This window comes from Homalodisca vitripennis, chromosome X (genome assembly GCF_021130785.1).
Source record: "Homalodisca vitripennis isolate AUS2020 chromosome X, UT_GWSS_2.1, whole genome shotgun sequence".
Taxonomy (NCBI): domain Eukaryota; kingdom Metazoa; phylum Arthropoda; class Insecta; order Hemiptera; family Cicadellidae; genus Homalodisca; species Homalodisca vitripennis.
The window spans coordinates 98,209,955-98,228,608 of record NC_060215.1 but is presented as its reverse complement, the minus strand read 5'-3'; the positions used below and the strand labels follow the sequence as shown (position 1 = coordinate 98,228,608).

Here is an 18,654-nt window from a genome sequence, read left to right as displayed (position 1 = left end):
TCCTGGGCATTATTCATCTTCATTTTACTCTTCCTGATCTAGGTTCAGTCTCCTTTTCTTTATTCTGGCCTCCTTGGTCATGTCTTCCGCTGCTCGGTCGGCTTGTTTGATATGAGTGTCATCAAACTTCTTCAGGGCTGCAATTGTATATTGGCCTAAATCCTTAACATCTAGTTCTTCCAGCACCTTAATTCTACCTATATTTCTATTATTGAATGATATCACAGCATCCCAAAGTCCTAGGTCTAGTGTTTTTTTTACCAATGAAGTTGGCTTTGGGCAGACGGCTCTAAACAATATTGTTAAATGACTCGTTAGAATTTTGGGTGCGCCCCATGAAGACATTTTTCAGGAGCTCTTTATTACTTAGATCTCTAAAAATAGGTTTAAACTGATTCATGATGACCTCTGGCAATGACTTCTTGTGTCTATAGCCAGTTGGATCTTTTCTATACTTGCACCAGGTATCTGGAGCAGGAGGACACAACTCGTGACTTGGGTTCTCATCCGTGGAAAGTCGGTGATAATATGTTGCCCACACTACCTTGTGACTGTTTTCCAAATTTCCTGAGTTACCTCAAATGGCATTCCCTTAATAGGACTGTAGCTCATCTATTACTTTGTCGGTCAGTCGTCCTGCGCCTTTTATCGATTTTCCATCCGCAAGCTTTGTCCCACCTAGCTTTTCTTTCAATTTTCTGAGCCTAGTTCCAAGCCGCTTTTCACCATGGTTGGCACACTCTAATTTTTCAACATCTACATCATAAGGCTTGCTTTCTTTTACACATAAATAGGCCTTGGAATCTCCGGCCCCTAACATTTTCACACAGTGGACCTGTCTCTTCAATTCAGAGCGGTGAAAATCAACCTCACAATACGTGACAACGGATTTTAAAAGAATCATTTCAAATACTTGTCATAATATTTTATGCTAGTGTTATATATTGTCGTGTTCACAATTAAATATACTATAATAATACACAAAAAATTGAAATTTTTGAAATTTTAAAGTGTTCAAGTCCCCTTAAGTGTAATAAAGTATACATCGAGCTTCCATATTTAACAGGACATGCATAAAGCTTAATTAATGACTTATCTCTAATATTCTGATTGAAATAAAAGTCAATTTCCTTCTCTTGATCTTTGGACTAGTTAGGCCAATAAAACACATAACTTTTGTTGAATACGGACGTTTTGATATCGCGCTTACAGATCTTAAAGATAAAATGTGTTCCCTCGGAAATGTTAAATAGAAATTCTTGTCTAAAATATACTTCGTATAAAATGATAAATGAACGAGAAAAATGAAATGGCCTTTTTTCTCTCGGTTGTGCAAAGGATTTTAGGTGAAAAAGTTTTAAAAATTTTGGAAGAAGCACATATAAGCAATATGCAATATGGTAGTATAAAATATACAGTTTATAGCAATTATATGGTTTTTACATAACAAAACATAAGTTCCTTGAGTCACTTTCTCTGAAAACTTGTCATTCTTTTAATTCGTACGTTATAAACAAACAGTAAAATGTCGCATCTTTTTATTTCTATCTATATTTCTACCAGTTTTTCTATATCGATTACATGTTCCAAAATAATATTTTTTATTCCTGTAATTTATTATGACGTAATCAAAAACAAATGCTCCAATTTTCCTTGACTCCATGGTCTATGTCTATTCACAGAAACAAACTTCAATAAAAACCTACTGAAAACTTATAACCACTAATGAAACACATAGGTTTAGTATTTTCATATTGGAGTGGTACTGTTTGACGAATCACAATAGTTAATAAAGGATTATGTATAAAATGGTGTTTTGGTTTATTGTTTATTACTGATCTCGGTCATGCCTCGCCTAAATCCTAGACATTGATTTATTAAATAATTGATAGTTATTTATTTGATTTTCAGATGGTGACCACGACAGCGGTGTAGATGAAACTACTCAAAGAAAAGTAAGTTTTACCCTGCACGATTTTACTGTTACTATCTTACAACAAATTAAGAGAGCTGTTCAAAATGGTACTCAGTTCCAATACGTAATTAGAAATGTAAAATCTGCAGTGCCTAATGTCTAGCCTAGTTAAATTTGGTCTTCCCTCGGACAGTGGTTATATTGGTTAATCAGTTAAACAACATTTCCACATTATTTTGTAGGTAATGACCTAATATTTAACTGGCACTTAATATAATATGCTTAACCATCTTCAACTATATACCATATATTGTTAAGTATATATTAATACAGTACATAATCATCAATGTAGGTCTACACGAATGCATATTTTAGGTATTTCTGTGAAATTCATTCAGTTAATTCCTTGCTTGTTGTCCACAGTTGTTCTGAAAAACTTATTACTCCATGGTAGTTTATTCTACAATGAGCTATTATAATATCTGCCACCGACTGTCTATATGTTAAGTTAATTGAAATATATGTTTTAAATATTAGAATTGTATGCGGTATGATATTCAAAGAAGTGTTTAATACAAAAATAACAGAATTCTACCTTCGTGTAAAACAAATACGATTACAGGACCATGTTTTTGTAAATATAAATTATTATGTGTGTAAATTTGAAAATATTAAATCAAATTTGACTAATAAAAATAAAATTACATCAAAATTGAAGTAAGCTTTTCCCACAATAATACTATTATTCACTATTAACTGAAAGAAATCAAATTTATTATAACATGAAAGTTCCAAATTAATGTTACACTACTTACAGTTAAATGATAAAATAAAGGTTGTAAAATAAACGCCCTTTATTTTCTGAAATAAAAAATTGTTCATTTATAATTAATAAACACATTAAAACCATGTTTACTTTTTGGTTTAACAGTTTGCAATATATTGCAACACTAAGAAACATGTATGCGCTTGTTTGCAGCACTATATTAAAGGTGTATGTAAAATTGCAATATATTTATCGCAAAAAGTTAATTCAAATTTTATCCCATACTTATACTTATATATAAATTTAATTGAATTGTTTCCTTCATCAATTAATTTGCTTTATAACTTTGAAACCATGTTTTTTTAATGTGACTATTGTTAACTATTATATTTAATAACTGTTTTATTGAATGAATATAACAGTGGCACATACGCATAATTTGCTAGCTTTTGATTTAAAACGATAGGACTAAAGTTAATCGTTGTATATCGTAGTACAGTTAACCTCACCTTGCTCATTATTACTGAATCCTCGCAGGATGGCCCGACGACGAATGGTGATCTGGGCTCACCGTCCAAGTCCCCCTCAAAGATCCCGGCACCAAAGAGACTGTCCATGCCTTCACCAACGAAATCCACCAAGGCTTCTCCAAAAACGCCCGAAGCTCCTCCGACTGCTGATAAAAAGAGTAAGTTGGTGAATAATTTAAATCTCGTTTAAATAAAATTTATATCACAAACAGTACTCGCTCCGCTGAGACTCTCACGGCCTTAGTGTTTACGATTCAATAATCTTTTTCTTTACATAACATACTACGTTTATTGATAAGAAGTCCGATGTCCAGAAAGTTTATAAATTATGCATTTTTACGATGTTTCTGTGAAATATGCTTAATTAATGTTAATTTGGCATGCCTTGGTTGTGTTTATCAGAATAGATACCAACATTAGGCATTATATCATTCTTTGTAAACTCTTATTGTTTAATTCTTATAGCCCTGAAGTATTGGTTTTATATGAATTTATAAGACGTTCTGTGATATTCACGAGGAAATGTTTTGATTTCTTATAATCATGCATTCGTAATAGATTAACATCTATGTGTGCTCTCACTATAAAATTACCTTTCAAACCAGTACTTAATCACTGCAATCTCGTATGGCATTTCGATTTTATAGGGCCTACTTTTGATTACATAATCCATAGTACTTTTGTAGTTTTAGTAAAATTTACTAATTTAACTGTCATAAACAAAGAACTCAAACTAATGTGGATATTGTTTGTGAACTCAACAGCCACCTAAGGAAAGGGAAGATGGAATTTGAAGTAATATAAGCTACTTTCTTATCTTCTGTTATTCGGACGCCTAATGATATGCTGAATTTATTCTAAATATTATGTAGTCACATTTGGTTTTGTTACAGCATATTTGTATTATTATATCACAGATTCAGCTGAATAAGTGTAAAGTTGGTACTTTTTTCTTCTTTCGATTGCTTTGAAGAATTCTTCTCTCTTGTCCGTGTTTTTTTTAATAATTATTTAAACATAAACATTTAGAAACTTTTATGATGAGTCCAATATAAATATAAGTTGTTGGAATATATTTAACTCCCCATGCTAATAGTATTTGAAATTAAAGATAATAATAATATATTAAATACCTACGAAAAATTATTATAAGTTCATTTCACTTCGTGGAAATGCTATATCAGATATAGTATTATTATTATTATTATTGTATATATATATATAATATTTCATATAACACTACAGAAATTATTACCTAGAATATATATACAAAATTTGGTGTTTATTTTTGGTTAATAAATCTTTTCAGAATTGTTCATCGTTAAAAGATTAAATAATTAGCAATACTTCGTTCGAGATCTGAAATGTGATTCAGATGGATGACTAATCTAATAAAAACTTTAAAATAGGTCAAAAAATTCATATCATAACGCTGTGTTACGCATAAGCTAGGTATCACATCAAAATCGTTCATATTCCTAAGATATAAACTTAACAAAATAAACACTAATTGTTCTAAAATGTACCTTTTGTTATTGGACATTTTAGTTATACTAATTAAAACTATATTAATACTGCTCATTATTTTGTCAGGAATCTCTATTCCATTTCATTCTTTCGGTATAGTTTATATTTAGTTTTTCAGCACTAGCAACCAAAGTGGTATAATTTCAACAGACTCAGCGACAGGTTTTCTAATATAAAATATGAAGCCTCGATTAGTTGCTTTTTAATTACATATATTATAGCTAGACAGTATTTGTACAGTAGTTTAGCATATTGATTATGAAAGACGTCATACGCTGGCATGGTAGGGAAGTGTGACTAGACAAAATCATTCAGTTTAGAGCCGCAGTGAAGAGCCGGTGTTAAAGAAATAATGCTACCCAATTATTCTTGCATCATCCCAACACTTACAATGGTCTTAGGATTATCGAAAAATGGAAATTCAATTTTGAAGCAGATTCAAGGAAAAATATTAATAATGTGCTTCAACAAATCGTTCAGTTTAATGTATCCACGAGGAAAACAACAACGATATCAATCAAATTGTTACAAACCCTCGTTTAACATAGAGGTGAGATAAAGCCTTTTTTTAACTCTTCCTTATAGATATTTAAAAAAATGGGGAACCATTGGAGATCTCATTGCTATTTCATCCTTTTGACAGTAAATATTACCCACTAAGTCAAAATATATTCATTAACTCCTTAGTTATATTGATTCTATAATGAATGGTACACGAATTTCAATCCTTTAATAATTTAAGATTTGGTCTTCATTGACACGTTATTTAATGATTGCGAGAGTTTATGGGATGGACACATTTATGAATAGATTTTAAAAGTCAAAATTAACAAATCTCAGTTTCAGTCAATTGCATTTTAACCTTAACAAAGTTCTTAAAACCTTTGATGAGTTTTCCATATCAGTAGTCCCATAAAATGTCCATTAGCACTTAAAACATTCCAGACAGGGTGAAGCAGAGAGATAATATGACCAGAGAGGGGTGCTGAATTCATTGATTTCTGAATCTTAATTCATTTGAGAAATGTTCTTTGTTTCTTTAGTGTTCACTACTTCACGTTCAAAGGTATACCAGATCTGTAATTAGTTTAACCGGTATATTTGCCAGCGTTTAAAATTTCCGTAATTTTTTTATATGCCAGTTATTATTAGCCAGTATAAGTTTGATCGCATCGTCTTTCGCAAGGATCGAGACTGCATTTGCTCCTCTTTGGTCGAACTGGACATTGCAACGAAACCCAGTTGCTAAGATAACTGTGCAACAACCGACTCTATTCCAGTTACGAAATGCAGTGCCTACAAAAGTCTCGGTGTTTGTGCTATACAAAAGTCTAACCCATTACACAAAACTGATACTTCCGCATCATTGAAAAGTTTGAAGAGAGTTTGGTTACATTTATATTATTTGTATACATATGAATGATGCCATCAGGAAGTAAATATTAGTCTTTAACTTGACAAAACTACCGTTATAAAATGTATAAACAGAAACCTGCAAAAACGATTATTGTACCTCAAATCACTGATTTTACTACGCAAATTATTTTCCGAGTTTTGAGTTATCGATTTAAACTTGTAATGATAAAATATACTTAAAAATCTATTGCCAAGAAATTTAAATATAATTTAAGTATGAATTTTGTATATCTAATAATAAGTTAATATATTTATTTGCAACGAGATATATTCTAATATATCCAAAATTAACAATTTTATTGTCAATTCAATGTCTTTCATTTTCTGCTTTGTATTCTTGGTGGAAGTGTGTAGTTTTTAATCGAAAAGACATTTTTTCTACTTCCACATTAAATTTATTTAAAAAGCGCTTTCGCCGGTTAAGGCACCATCAGTTTGAATTGTTTACAGAAAAGAACATATGTGTAAAATAGAATAAACATATGATAAAATAGAATCAAATTTAAAACTACGGTAACTGTAAAGACCAAAAACTAATAAATTATAAAAGAATTACGTAGAAAAATATGGTTTGCAATTCATAATTTTGGAATGGATTTCTTTTTTCACTAATGATATAAAAATATCACTGAAATTTACGGAAGGTTGGGAAATACAATTACCTTTTAAAACTGTCATACACGCACTTTCAATTTTATTTCTTTTAGTCCAGGAAGATTTAACATCCGCACTGTTTTTAAGTCCCAAAATAATATAAGAAGCTACTTAACAAAATTAAAACCGGAAAACAAACAACAAGAAACAAAGAATGTGATATACAAAAATTGACTGTGGTTGCAACAAGACGTAGTATATCGGCCAAACATCAAGACCTGTGGAAATTATAGTAAAAGAACATATTTATAATTATAAAAAAGAAAACATTGAAAAATCTAAATTAGTTGAACATGCAGTAAAGGAAAATCATCATATAAATTTTGAATCGTCTAGTGTAGTGTTTAAAGAATGGCTTGATTTACATAATAATATCTGACAAATTTACCTAAGATGTTGGATTGCTTTTTGTAATATTTATAAATTTTCATATATCCAAAACATTACCAAATCGTAAAACGTTGTGGGTCCTGCTGTGTGACGTCACACTATTCTACTGAAACAAAACAGTTTGGTGTGTGGCGTCTGCCACTTTTATTTCGTTGGCCAGCGATCGAGCCCGGGTAGCCGTGCCGAACTTTTTTTATAATCTTAGCTACAGCTAATGCTGTCTTGTCTGCTAATGCTAGGTGTCTAACATTATTTCTGGATTTTTCTGTATATTATACCTGTCTGTCCCTTTTTTTTACTCTAGAGTGTTCTGGAGCATTAAACGTTCCGGCTTAGTGCAGTGGTTTTTAGTATCGTTGCCTTGCCCTTCTAAAAGGCTCACATACCTTATTTCCTCAGGGCCCAGTGATACCGAACGTAAAAATTGTAGCAGGTGTGTTGTAACAGTCTCTAAGCATTGCCTTATAACGAGCTGAATTGACACTGTGTTGACAAAGTCCTTCCCCTATCATTCCCTGCACTGCATAATGGTACCATTCCACGCAATCCCACAAACTCACATTGTCACACTGTCACATTCTCTATATGAAATGGGGGTTAATTAACTTTTTCTTGATTTTGGGTTGACCATGACGAAAATTATGTTTTTTAACTTTGTTTGAGAATTTAAAATTCACTTCATCGGACATTATCCAATACTTCACGGAGGGGATTCACTTCACTCACAAGCCGCAATAGGATGTGCCATGAGGAAAAGCGTGATTTAAATTCTTTTTCATTCTATTTCTGTCTACTATTGCTATTTCATAGGGCTGCAAAAGTTTAATCAATATGCAAGATTTTACTTTATTTAATCGAATATCTACGGGTCGGTCGTTTAGAGCGTTGTTGCACGAACCGTATCTGGTGTTGGAACTGTACGGATTTTGACCTTCAGAGCTAAAGTCACATTCTTGAAATTAGTTACCCAATTTAAAATCACAAATTAACAAGGAATCACACCATGGTGATCTTTATTGAAAAGAGCAAAACACTTTGTGTCACAATCACGGTCTCATTATGTTTGAAAAACGTTCTAACCACGAAAGCGCGGTGTTGCGCTGACCAATGATGATCAGTATCAAATACTTTAAAAATAGCATGAATCAAAACATTATTGATTGCAATAATCAACATTCTAACCGATAAAACATCTAGAAAATCTTCAACAGGATAAACCATCAGCAGGTCTTTACGGCTCACCCGTTACAATATAAAAACTGTGTAGTACAAGGAAGGCGTAAGGACACATTTGTAGTTAGAATTTAAAGAAAATTAATGAAATCTTTGTAGATTTAGTTTTATTATGCTTTGGTCGCAGCAAAAATGAATGATTTGTCATGGATTTAAAATGTGGCATTCCTCACTACTACCACACTTCTAAGAATCTGTGTGCTACATTCGAATAGGAGGATAAAAAACTTCGAAGGCCACTAATTTAATCTTATTTACTCAATTAAATATCTTATTGTAATATTGTAAACGTTGAATTTATCTTCGAAAATGAATAGAATTAAGTATCTGAGAACTTAAACAGTGTTTTAAATGGGTAAAATTTGATAAAAGTTCTTAAAACACGCATAACATAACTTTTACTTGTTTTATCAATGTTTATTCAATTTATTTCCACTTACGTTCATGCACCAGGCATAGTGTCCCACAAGAACAATGAAAAGCCTTGTTTATAATGTTTAAATTGATGGATTTAGGAAGAAAGAAAACTCTAAACTACATGTATGAATTTTACTAAATAACAATTTTGTACTTGAAAGAAACCAGCCAAAATTAGGCGTTTGGCTTGAAATTGTAAAATTTATATAATAAAACTTAATGAAACGTAGTTAAGTTTATTTCAAACATTAAATTTCTTAATTTATATATAGTAGATATATGACTTTGCTGATAAATTTAAATCAAACAAAACATAAAAAAATACTACCGTTTATTTATTATTAATAAATACGATGATTAAGTGGTCGAAATAATTCATAGACAGCGTAATAATAATAGAAGTTTAAGTAACCCATTTAGTATTGCGTACATTATATTGCTTAGTATTGGGGAGAATGGGAAAAATATAAGATTTTATTGAATAGATAAATTTATCCCTGTATGGATATGAATAGAGTGACTTGATGTAGCATTCAAAATTCCTCATTTTATCTTTATCGCCATGCCACGTAATGAAGCGTATAATTTTACAATTTTTGAAAGTCTGTTTCATAAATTAAAGTGTAATAATTTATGCTACTCTGAAATATGCAATACAGTTCTATTAATCAAGCTAGATACATCCATCTAGCTGTATCAAGTAATAAAGTACCTGTAACATCAACTACGAAATAAGGAATACTACGTGTCATCATAGCATTGAGGTTCATATAGCTGAATTATTCCGTATTTCATCATTTTTTGAAAGCACTGATATAACTATGGAAAGAGGTCTAACAATCTTTATAGGGATGTCTGGGTTAAAACACATGAAATCGTTACGAATAAGCTTGGAAAGGCTTCATTGGAAGCGCCAAAACCCCCGGCCATAATAACCAACAGAGAAAAGAAAAGTCGTTCTAGAGGTGGTTCACTTTATCCTGCTCCACGGAGTGGAAATATGGGAAAATATCCTCCAACAAAAGACTTATAGACGTAAGATAGTAGCAGTACAGCTGCGAGTGCCCTTACAGTTGCCTGCGCCTACCGCATGATCTTCGAAGCAGCTGTACTGGTAATAGCGGGAGCCGCGCCCATCGATCTACTAACTCAAAAAAGGGTCAAAACTTTATACTTGAAGACCAGAAAGTGCAACACAATAGAAGCATGAGCAAAATAAAGGCGGAACGCTGAAGGAGTGCAAGGACTGGTGGACAACGGGCGAGACGAACAGATGGATGGCCTGGCTCTTTTGGTAACCTCGGTAACATGGAGATACAGACTTCTTCCTGATCAAGCAGTTGACAGACCATGGCCAGTTCAACGCCTATCTCTACACCACATCCCGATGTGCAAGTACTATCCGGTCAAAATGGATGACGATGAACACATGTTGTTCGAATGCGAGCGGTAGAAGAACTACAGAACCAGCACCGAGGCGATCTTGGGAAAGGTTTTCAATCCGGGAACCTTAGTAGCGCAAATGCTAGAGCGTGAATACAATTGGTCTGAAATACCGTAGCAGCCTACGCGCGGCGGCTTCTTCAGGATGAAATATTAGAACGAGGCCAATAAAACCGGGTCTGATGAAGACGTAACACTGGAATGAAGTAATGAAAACGCGGTTCCGATCCAGTCTTCCTCGCATTTACCTACGGGGAACGAAGACAAGGGTGGTTTTAGTTGGTAAGGTGATTTTTTAGTCTGACATAGTCTCAAGATATGTAAAAAGTATTTTCCCTGTGATAGAAAAACCAAAAAGTGGCCATTAAATTAGTGAGTCAATAATAATGACTGGGAACCATTATAATAATTAAACCCAAAGTTATTTGTGTACAGATTATTTTAAGATTAATTTTTTATTTACTTAAAATATATTTACAATTATAGAACACGCAATCTATATTCTAATCTAATATTGAAATGCAGTACTTACTCCAAATCCAGTACTAACACGAAGTTAAATAATACCAATTTCCAAAACAAGTTCCATATTTTACCACTTTATCGTTTTACGAATACATGTTATGATGATGTATTGACTTGTCGATTACTAATACTGATTTATGTTCAGTCGTTAGTACTACAATTTGGAAAGTGTAAACAAAACCATCAGTAGGCCTACGTCAGTGATGCTTAGCTAATGCAATCTCGACATATTACAATGCCACTCTTCTTGAAAATTGTCTTATGTTATAAGCAAGCAACATTTAAAGAAATTCATGTAGTACAGTTTTAATATGATTTTGCTGTCATACCATTGAGATTTTATGATGAAATACCGTTTTTTATGATGTCCTCTAGAAATATCAACGTAGAGGACATTACCAACTGCAAGCACCATACACAGTTTTATATAATCTTCATAGAGCAACTGAAGAGACTGTATTTATAAACACTGTTTATAGATATGATAAGTTTACAAAGCTCCATGATCAATTAACAGTTTTGTTAAGTTTACTATAACAAGATATTTCATCTGCTATGATATACTTTTATATGTCAACCGGAGATAAATCGTAAAAATCGGAAAAAAATTAAACAGAACAAACTGTAGTAGAGTTCGTTATATCACTGTTGTTTGTAAGTAAACTATCTTACTGTCGCTCTTACTTGAGGACTCACTGGACAGATTTGTCTCAGTAGTTTATTGGCTTTTCCCTACAGTTTATGATTGAGATATTTAGTTTTTAAATGTTGTCTTACAATTATTTTCAGAAGTTCCTATGAACAAAATTCAAGTGGGTGCAGCTCCCTCACCGAACTTGAAAACGGTCAAGTCGAAAATCGGCTCCTTGCAGAACACGACCCACAAACCTGGAGGTGGGAACATCAAGATTGAGAACAGGAAGTTGGACTGGAGAGCTGAACCGAGAATAGCGGCCAAGAATGATGCTTATCAGCCAGGTGGAGGTGATAAGAAGGTAAAGTCAATAAAGTAACGTAAGTAAAACATTTGAATTGACAAATGAAAAAATATATGTTAAGAATTTATTTCAAAAATACATTTAAAAATATTTTACAGAAACATTACTTTGTTTTCAGTATGTTGGTGCTTTCTATGGTTCTAAGTACGAATATATTATAATTGTTAATTACAACTCCAGTACTTTGACATTTACAAATGATACTATTAAATCACGGTGATTATATGGTGATTAACCAAACCATTCGCTTTCATAAATTTTACCCATGTTTATAAATTCATGTTCACATATGTAAAATTATACATCGTACCAGTTCGTTTACAATACAGAGTAAATGATAAATGAAAACATCACATCCTTCTCTATTCATAAAATGTGGTGTATGTTGAAACATAAACAGGGTAATTTGGCGTATATATTTTTACAAATGCTCAGTTCGGCTATATGTTGGGTTTTAGGATATGCAAAACAGTCCAATGATTTAAACTAAACTTAAAGCCTGAACTAAGTACATTTAAATATAACTATTATGATACATAATATATAAAAAAAAACATTTTACATTACATTTCTGCAAATTGAGATATGGAATTCATTGTAAGTGAAAAATTTAGTACTATGGCATATTTGGAATATATTTTCTACCATTTTGAACGAAACTTTTTACGATACAAATTTGTACCTACACTCGAAAATAATGTTACACTTCTTACTCTAACAAAACGCTAACCATAGCAGTGGCTAAATGCTGTTTAAGAACAACGACATTCAGAGTTACGATGTGAAAATATTGCAATATAGAACACCCAATGTATGTTATTGCATATGTGTGTATATTGCTATAATTAACACTTGGGGCTATGGCATCCTCAGTTTAGTTTAGCCATGTCATCGCTGGGGCAAATTGGTTATGTTTGCTTCCTTAAGGTGCTGAGCCAAGATTTTATGAAAGTGCATAACTGGTTGATCAAGAAATGATCAGAAAACTCCTCTATCACATTTAAAGATACATTTCCATATATCATAAGTTACATTACTAGTAACCTTTGTAGGTCTATCCATATCCTTGTGATGTGACAACTGAATTTCTGCATAGTTACACCTTGTTTAAGAAAATTACTATTTGATTGGTAAACAAAACTTTGGGCAAACACTAGTATTGCAATAAATAATTTGCAACAGAGCGATGGTCATTGTATCGGATTGCTTCTCTTTCTCTCACGTGATGCTAGTGGAGGTGTAATATGTGAGACGGATGGATTGGTGAGGGATGAAAGGAATTTAATCAATGTTGAGAGAAGATCAACAGTTGCTTCCAGATCCTGTGACGCTGCTTCAAGCTGTGTTCTACTATACCATACTATAAACAGTACATTCCTGATTTCATTGTAGGTAATGGCAAAAAACCTAGCCATTAGTAGTAAATTAATTTCTTACTAATTAACCGAACGTCTTGTACTGAAAGTCTTTTCTTTACTATCAAACATAAGTATCCCTGATTATATGGACACTTTGGGCTTGCTGGCCAAGTTCAATATTCTTTCAAAATCTTTTATTGACATTCAGAAAAGTTTACTTAAAAAATTTAATAGTATATTTTAATACATTTTGAGGTACGAAATGCATGGACTGGACGAAAAAGAGTGACTTTCGAGGAGGTGCAGTTGGTAGAGGATCCGAATGTAAAGTAATGTCACTTCATAATCGCTATTGTTTTGGTTGTATAATAAGGCTAAAAGAAGTGAAGATATTACCGTGGAAAGGAACTTGTAAGTACACTGGCCCAGCTAAGCTCTGTGCAGAAGCCTACTTACATCAACAAACAAAAATAGTCCATAACCCGTTACGGCATAGTTACAAGCCCCTCTAATGATCTGAAGATAGACTTCTATTTATTCAAGACTGTACCACATTCGAGCCTCAGGAACAGAAACCGCGCTTAGATTCATAAAACCTTTATCCTGTAGTTTCCTTAGTTACTATAACCACTATAATATTCTCAAAAGATACATTTTATATTATCAGAAAACATCTAAACTCCAAGCATAGTGCCAGTTACTGAATAACTACATTTTATAGTTATATGGTTAATGGTTTTTTACATCCCTTTCAGTGGCGTAGCCAGAAATTTCGTTCGGGGGGGGTCCGAAATCGGGGGGATCCGGGGGACGTTTTCTGTGTTATTTGCCAATGAGTTCACTGGTAAAATAGTGCAGTCATTGAAGCGAAAATACGGTCTTACCTCAGAATTTTTTTTACTGTGAAACCGATTTGCATGAAATTTTGGAATTAGGCTCATCTTACCCTTGACTTCAAAAGTGGAAAATGATCTGAACTCCGCCTATTATTTTTGAGGGGTGTAAACAACCCCTTAATGGAAAAAATCGACATTGAGCCATTTTATCGCTAGAAAACATGTTTAATAGTAAGTGGTGAAATTGTAAAGTGCTTTCTAACACAATTACCTCATATTAAAATCATTTCAACCCCTTGAAAATCTTACAACCCTTGCAAACAACCCCTAAATTGAAAAAATCACAAAAAATACTTTGGTATGACATAAAAAAGATGTAAGTATAAGTAAGTAATATTTTATATTCTCTATAATAATTATCAAATTTTTAACCCCCTTCAACCCTTGAACTCTACCTCTTGATAAAAAATTGTTAAAAAATTGTTTTGATAAAATGAAAAGGATTTAAATATTATTCCACACTCTCGAAAATGATTATCATATTCTTAAGCTTTTCTACCCTTAAAAACTACCCCTAAATTAAAACAGTAAATATATATGATTACATATTTCAAAATAATTTAATTTAGAGTAAAAAAAGTGCCATTTATTGAATAAAATAGTTACAAATTATATAAAATTTCACTCAAATGTGTTATATATATACATATAGGAACGTTGGTATGTATTCATTGCCTACGTTTCAAAAATATATGAGCCATATTATGTATATATATACACATTACAATAGTTTTGGATCTCTATTATACTGCGTACTTTCACATTGCTCCAAATATTCACAGTCCGAAATTTTCAGTTACTAAGCAGAAAAAATATGATAAGTTTTTTGACCATAACTCCTTCAATTTTCATGCTATCACAATTTATAAAAAACCATTGTAAAGGTAATTAAGAGAGCTACAACATCCTTTATTGCAATATAATAGTAAAAAACCTTTTTCTCAAACGGTGAAGGGTTAAAGGGCTTAGAGAGACTGCGATTGCGCTGCCACGCGCTCTTTAAACAATCATATATCCTTCAATTTTTGTTTGAAAGAAAAATAAAAAAATCCAAATTGTTTGTCAGAAATATACCTACATTTTTTATCCCTTCACTTTTATACGTATATGTCGTCATTTCTGAGATATTATGAAAAAAGGTGTTTTTCTTTAATTTGAATTTTTTTAATCGTGACTTTTTTGAAAAATATGTGTCCTGAAGCAGCCAAACTGATACAATCTATCAAAACTCTTCATTATAAAGTTGATTCTAGGCGGAATACGATTAATTTGAATTTTGGTGGAAATGGCACTTATGAAACCCGTTGATTTAAAAGAAAAAAACACTAGATGCTCTTCTTATTTGCAATACAGCTCACTTATTTTACGTGCAAAAGACTTTTAATAGTGCTCATTTTTAAAGCTTATTTCAAGCACTATAAAAATCTTTTTTTTATTAGAAAGTCTAAAATGCATCTGCTCGCCGCTAGATGGGCATTCACCACATCGATTAAATTTCAGACAAAATAAAAAAACGGCTTTGATTTTTAATATCTAGCTTAATATTGCACTTAGAGTACTTTATAAAAAAAACCAAATGGTTTATTGTTTTACCTGCTACAATTGTGTTTTTTATACAATTTTCGATAAAAACGTATATTTTTGGAGATATTTGGAAAAAAACCGATGAAAAAATGTGAAAAAATTGCGCAAAAAATTGTGCATCAATTGCCAATAACTTGAAAAATATTGGAATTTTTCGAAAAACATTATAGATGATTTTTTGCTTAAAATTAGGCCTTATATCGATATTCGAGGTTATTTTGAAAAAAAATAAATTCACCCCCGAGAAGGGGTGGCAACCACCCCAGGGTGGTTGCGGAGTTCAAATCATTTTCAATTTTGAAGTTAAGGGTAAGATGAACCTAATTCCAAAATTGTTTGCAATTCGGTTCACAGTAAAAAAAAAATTCGGAGCAATAATGCTTCAATGATTGCACTAAAAGGTAAATACAAAAAATATGGAGCTTTAGTAACTACGCCTTTTAGAAAGTGGAAAGATGTTAATAGGCAAATTCACCTCTCACAGCAACTCTAGTATTTACAAATTTTCTTGTATAGCTACAGAAACCTTGCGAAGTTCGATTCTGGCCGAGTAGAAGGCACCAAAGTTATGTTGGATTACAACGGATAAGAAAGAAAAAGAACAAAACAGAGCTTCACTCAAGCTTATAATTGACACAACTATATTCTGTGGAGAAAATGAAATACCCCTTCGGGGACATTGGGCCACTGGCGACCGAAAAACCCTTTAGAAAAGGAGGGCAATTTTCGAGCGTTGCTCGGGTACAGATCAAACTAACGGTCTGAAAACGCACCGGAAAAGGTCTACAGATTAGAAGTTCGGCTACTTTGGATTTCACTGATTGAGGTATTTATGAATGAGTTATAATGACGATTTTTTGTATCATTACACTTTAGACGAGTATATAATTATTGGGAAAAAAAATCACTTTCGGTCGGAAAAAATACACCTGAAAAACTCTAATGATTAGAACTTCAACTACTTCGGACTTCAGTTATTTGAGATAAACGTGGTATTTTTGGTTGAGTTAGAACGACGATTTTTTGTTATCATTAAACTGAACACTACTACCTTATATAATTATCGGGAAAAAATCACTTCCGGTCGGTAAAATACCGATGAAAAAGCTCTACAGATTCCAGTTTTGACGATTTTAGATTTTACTGGTTGAGTGTGGTTGAGGTAAAAGTGGTACTTTTAATTATGTTAGGACATTGATATTAGATTTCAATTCAATGCCGACTAATAAATATATTAATTATCGAGTAAAAAAACAAAAATAATCATTTCCGATCGGAATATACTAAGGAAAATGAAATAATACCTCAGCCAGTGAAATCCAAAGTAGTCGGAACTTCTTCAGTAGAGTTTTTCCGGTGTATTATCGACCGGTAGTGATTTTTTTTCAATTTTTCTTCGATAATTATATAGGAATTAGTCGGCGTTCAATTGATACCTAAAATCACTGTTCTGACATAATTTTAAGTAGGCTACACTTTTATCTCAACGACTCAACCAGTGAAATCCAAAAATCGTCAAAACTTGAATCTGTAGAGAGCTTTTCTTCGGTATTTACCAACCGGAAGTGATTTTTTTTTGTCTCGATAATTATATAGGTACAGTGTGCAGTTTAATGAAAATCGTCGTCCTATCTCAATGGAAAACACCACGTTTACCTCAATCACTGAAGTCCAAATTAGTTAAATTCTAATCAGTAGTGTTTTTCAAGTATATTTTCCGACCGAAAGTGATTTTATATATTTTTTTTTTCGATAATTATATACACGTCTACAGTTTAATGACACCTAAAATCAACGTCGTAACTTAATTCTAAGCAGCCATTTTTACGTCCCCAAGACGAACGAAGTGGTCGCTAATTTAAACTGTTCGCCGTGTTACGGTTCAGGTTACTTTCCGACGTCACGTTACGCGCCTATAGAAATACCGTGATTACACTACACTATCCGAAAGACCGAGCCCAAAAGTATCGTTTGATACTTTATGATTTAAACGAAAGGACAATTATATTTTTAACAAACAGTCACTTTAATCAATTACATCAATCAATTTAATGTTTAATGTAGACAAGAATAATGATAACTCTCCTTTTTTCTCCTGCTCCATGCTTTATTTTTTAATATGTCTTAAACTTTCGGGGGGGGGGTCCGGACCCCCTGGACCCCCCCTTCGCTACGCCACTGATCCCTTTGTTTAAAATTTTGGTGAGTATTATATTTAACATAGGTTTAAATCATGACTGAATTGTACCACTATTTATTGGTAATATTCGATTCGTACTGTACTAAATATCCCTGAAAATATGGTGACTTATAGGGACGCCAGAAAAAGGCTGCATATGATACTGGCCATAAAAACTAAAATAACTTTAGTTTAACTTTGGAAACGATACATAAAAAAACTTGTGTGGACATGACTTGGTTCATAAGAGGCTGTAAGTCTCAAATATTTAATGAAAATATTAATATCAATTAATAATCATTTTGTATTTGATATAGTTTTGATGTAAATATACAAATACATCATCAGAGCCTCATAAAATCCTCATGAAGTGTTTTTGAACCAAACTCTCATTCCCTATTAGAACAGAATTTGGAAGTTCCACTTACACAAGCATATGGACCTATTTATTCTAATATAACATCCACACTAATAACTGGTTTTTTCTGTTCTACTCTAACTGTAACGTTCCTTCGTGAATTATTTGGCTCTGCTTAACAATTTTATAGTAAAATAAAAGGGTTGAAAGATTGTCTTTATAGAATATTGATGGGGATCCAGTTATAAAACGTAAACTCCTTATCACAGATTCAGCAAGTGAAGCTACAGTGGAACGCCAAGTCCAAGATAGGCTCACTGGAAAATGCTACGCATAAACCGGGAGGAGGTGAGAAGAAAATTGAGAATGTCAAGCTGGATTTCAAGGACAAAGCCAAGCCTAAGGTTGGCTCCAAAGACAACATCAAACACACTCCTGGTGGAGGAAATATCAAGGTATGTGCAA

At 32.5% G+C, this 18,654-nt stretch overlaps 1 protein-coding gene across 1 annotated transcript in view; it reads left to right on the top strand.

Annotated features, from left to right (window-relative positions):
* Positions 1-18,654, top strand: part of LOC124369530 (nascent polypeptide-associated complex subunit alpha, muscle-specific form-like) — a 70,076-nt gene that overhangs the window by 17,413 nt on the left and 34,009 nt on the right. The window contains exons 3-6 of the mRNA XM_046827552.1: positions 1,912-1,955; positions 3,219-3,369; positions 11,606-11,811; positions 18,459-18,644. Of these exons, the coding sequence (XP_046683508.1) occupies positions 1,912-1,955; positions 3,219-3,369; positions 11,606-11,811; positions 18,459-18,644 (587 nt within the window). The remainder of the gene's footprint in view (positions 1-1,911; positions 1,956-3,218; positions 3,370-11,605; positions 11,812-18,458; positions 18,645-18,654) is intronic.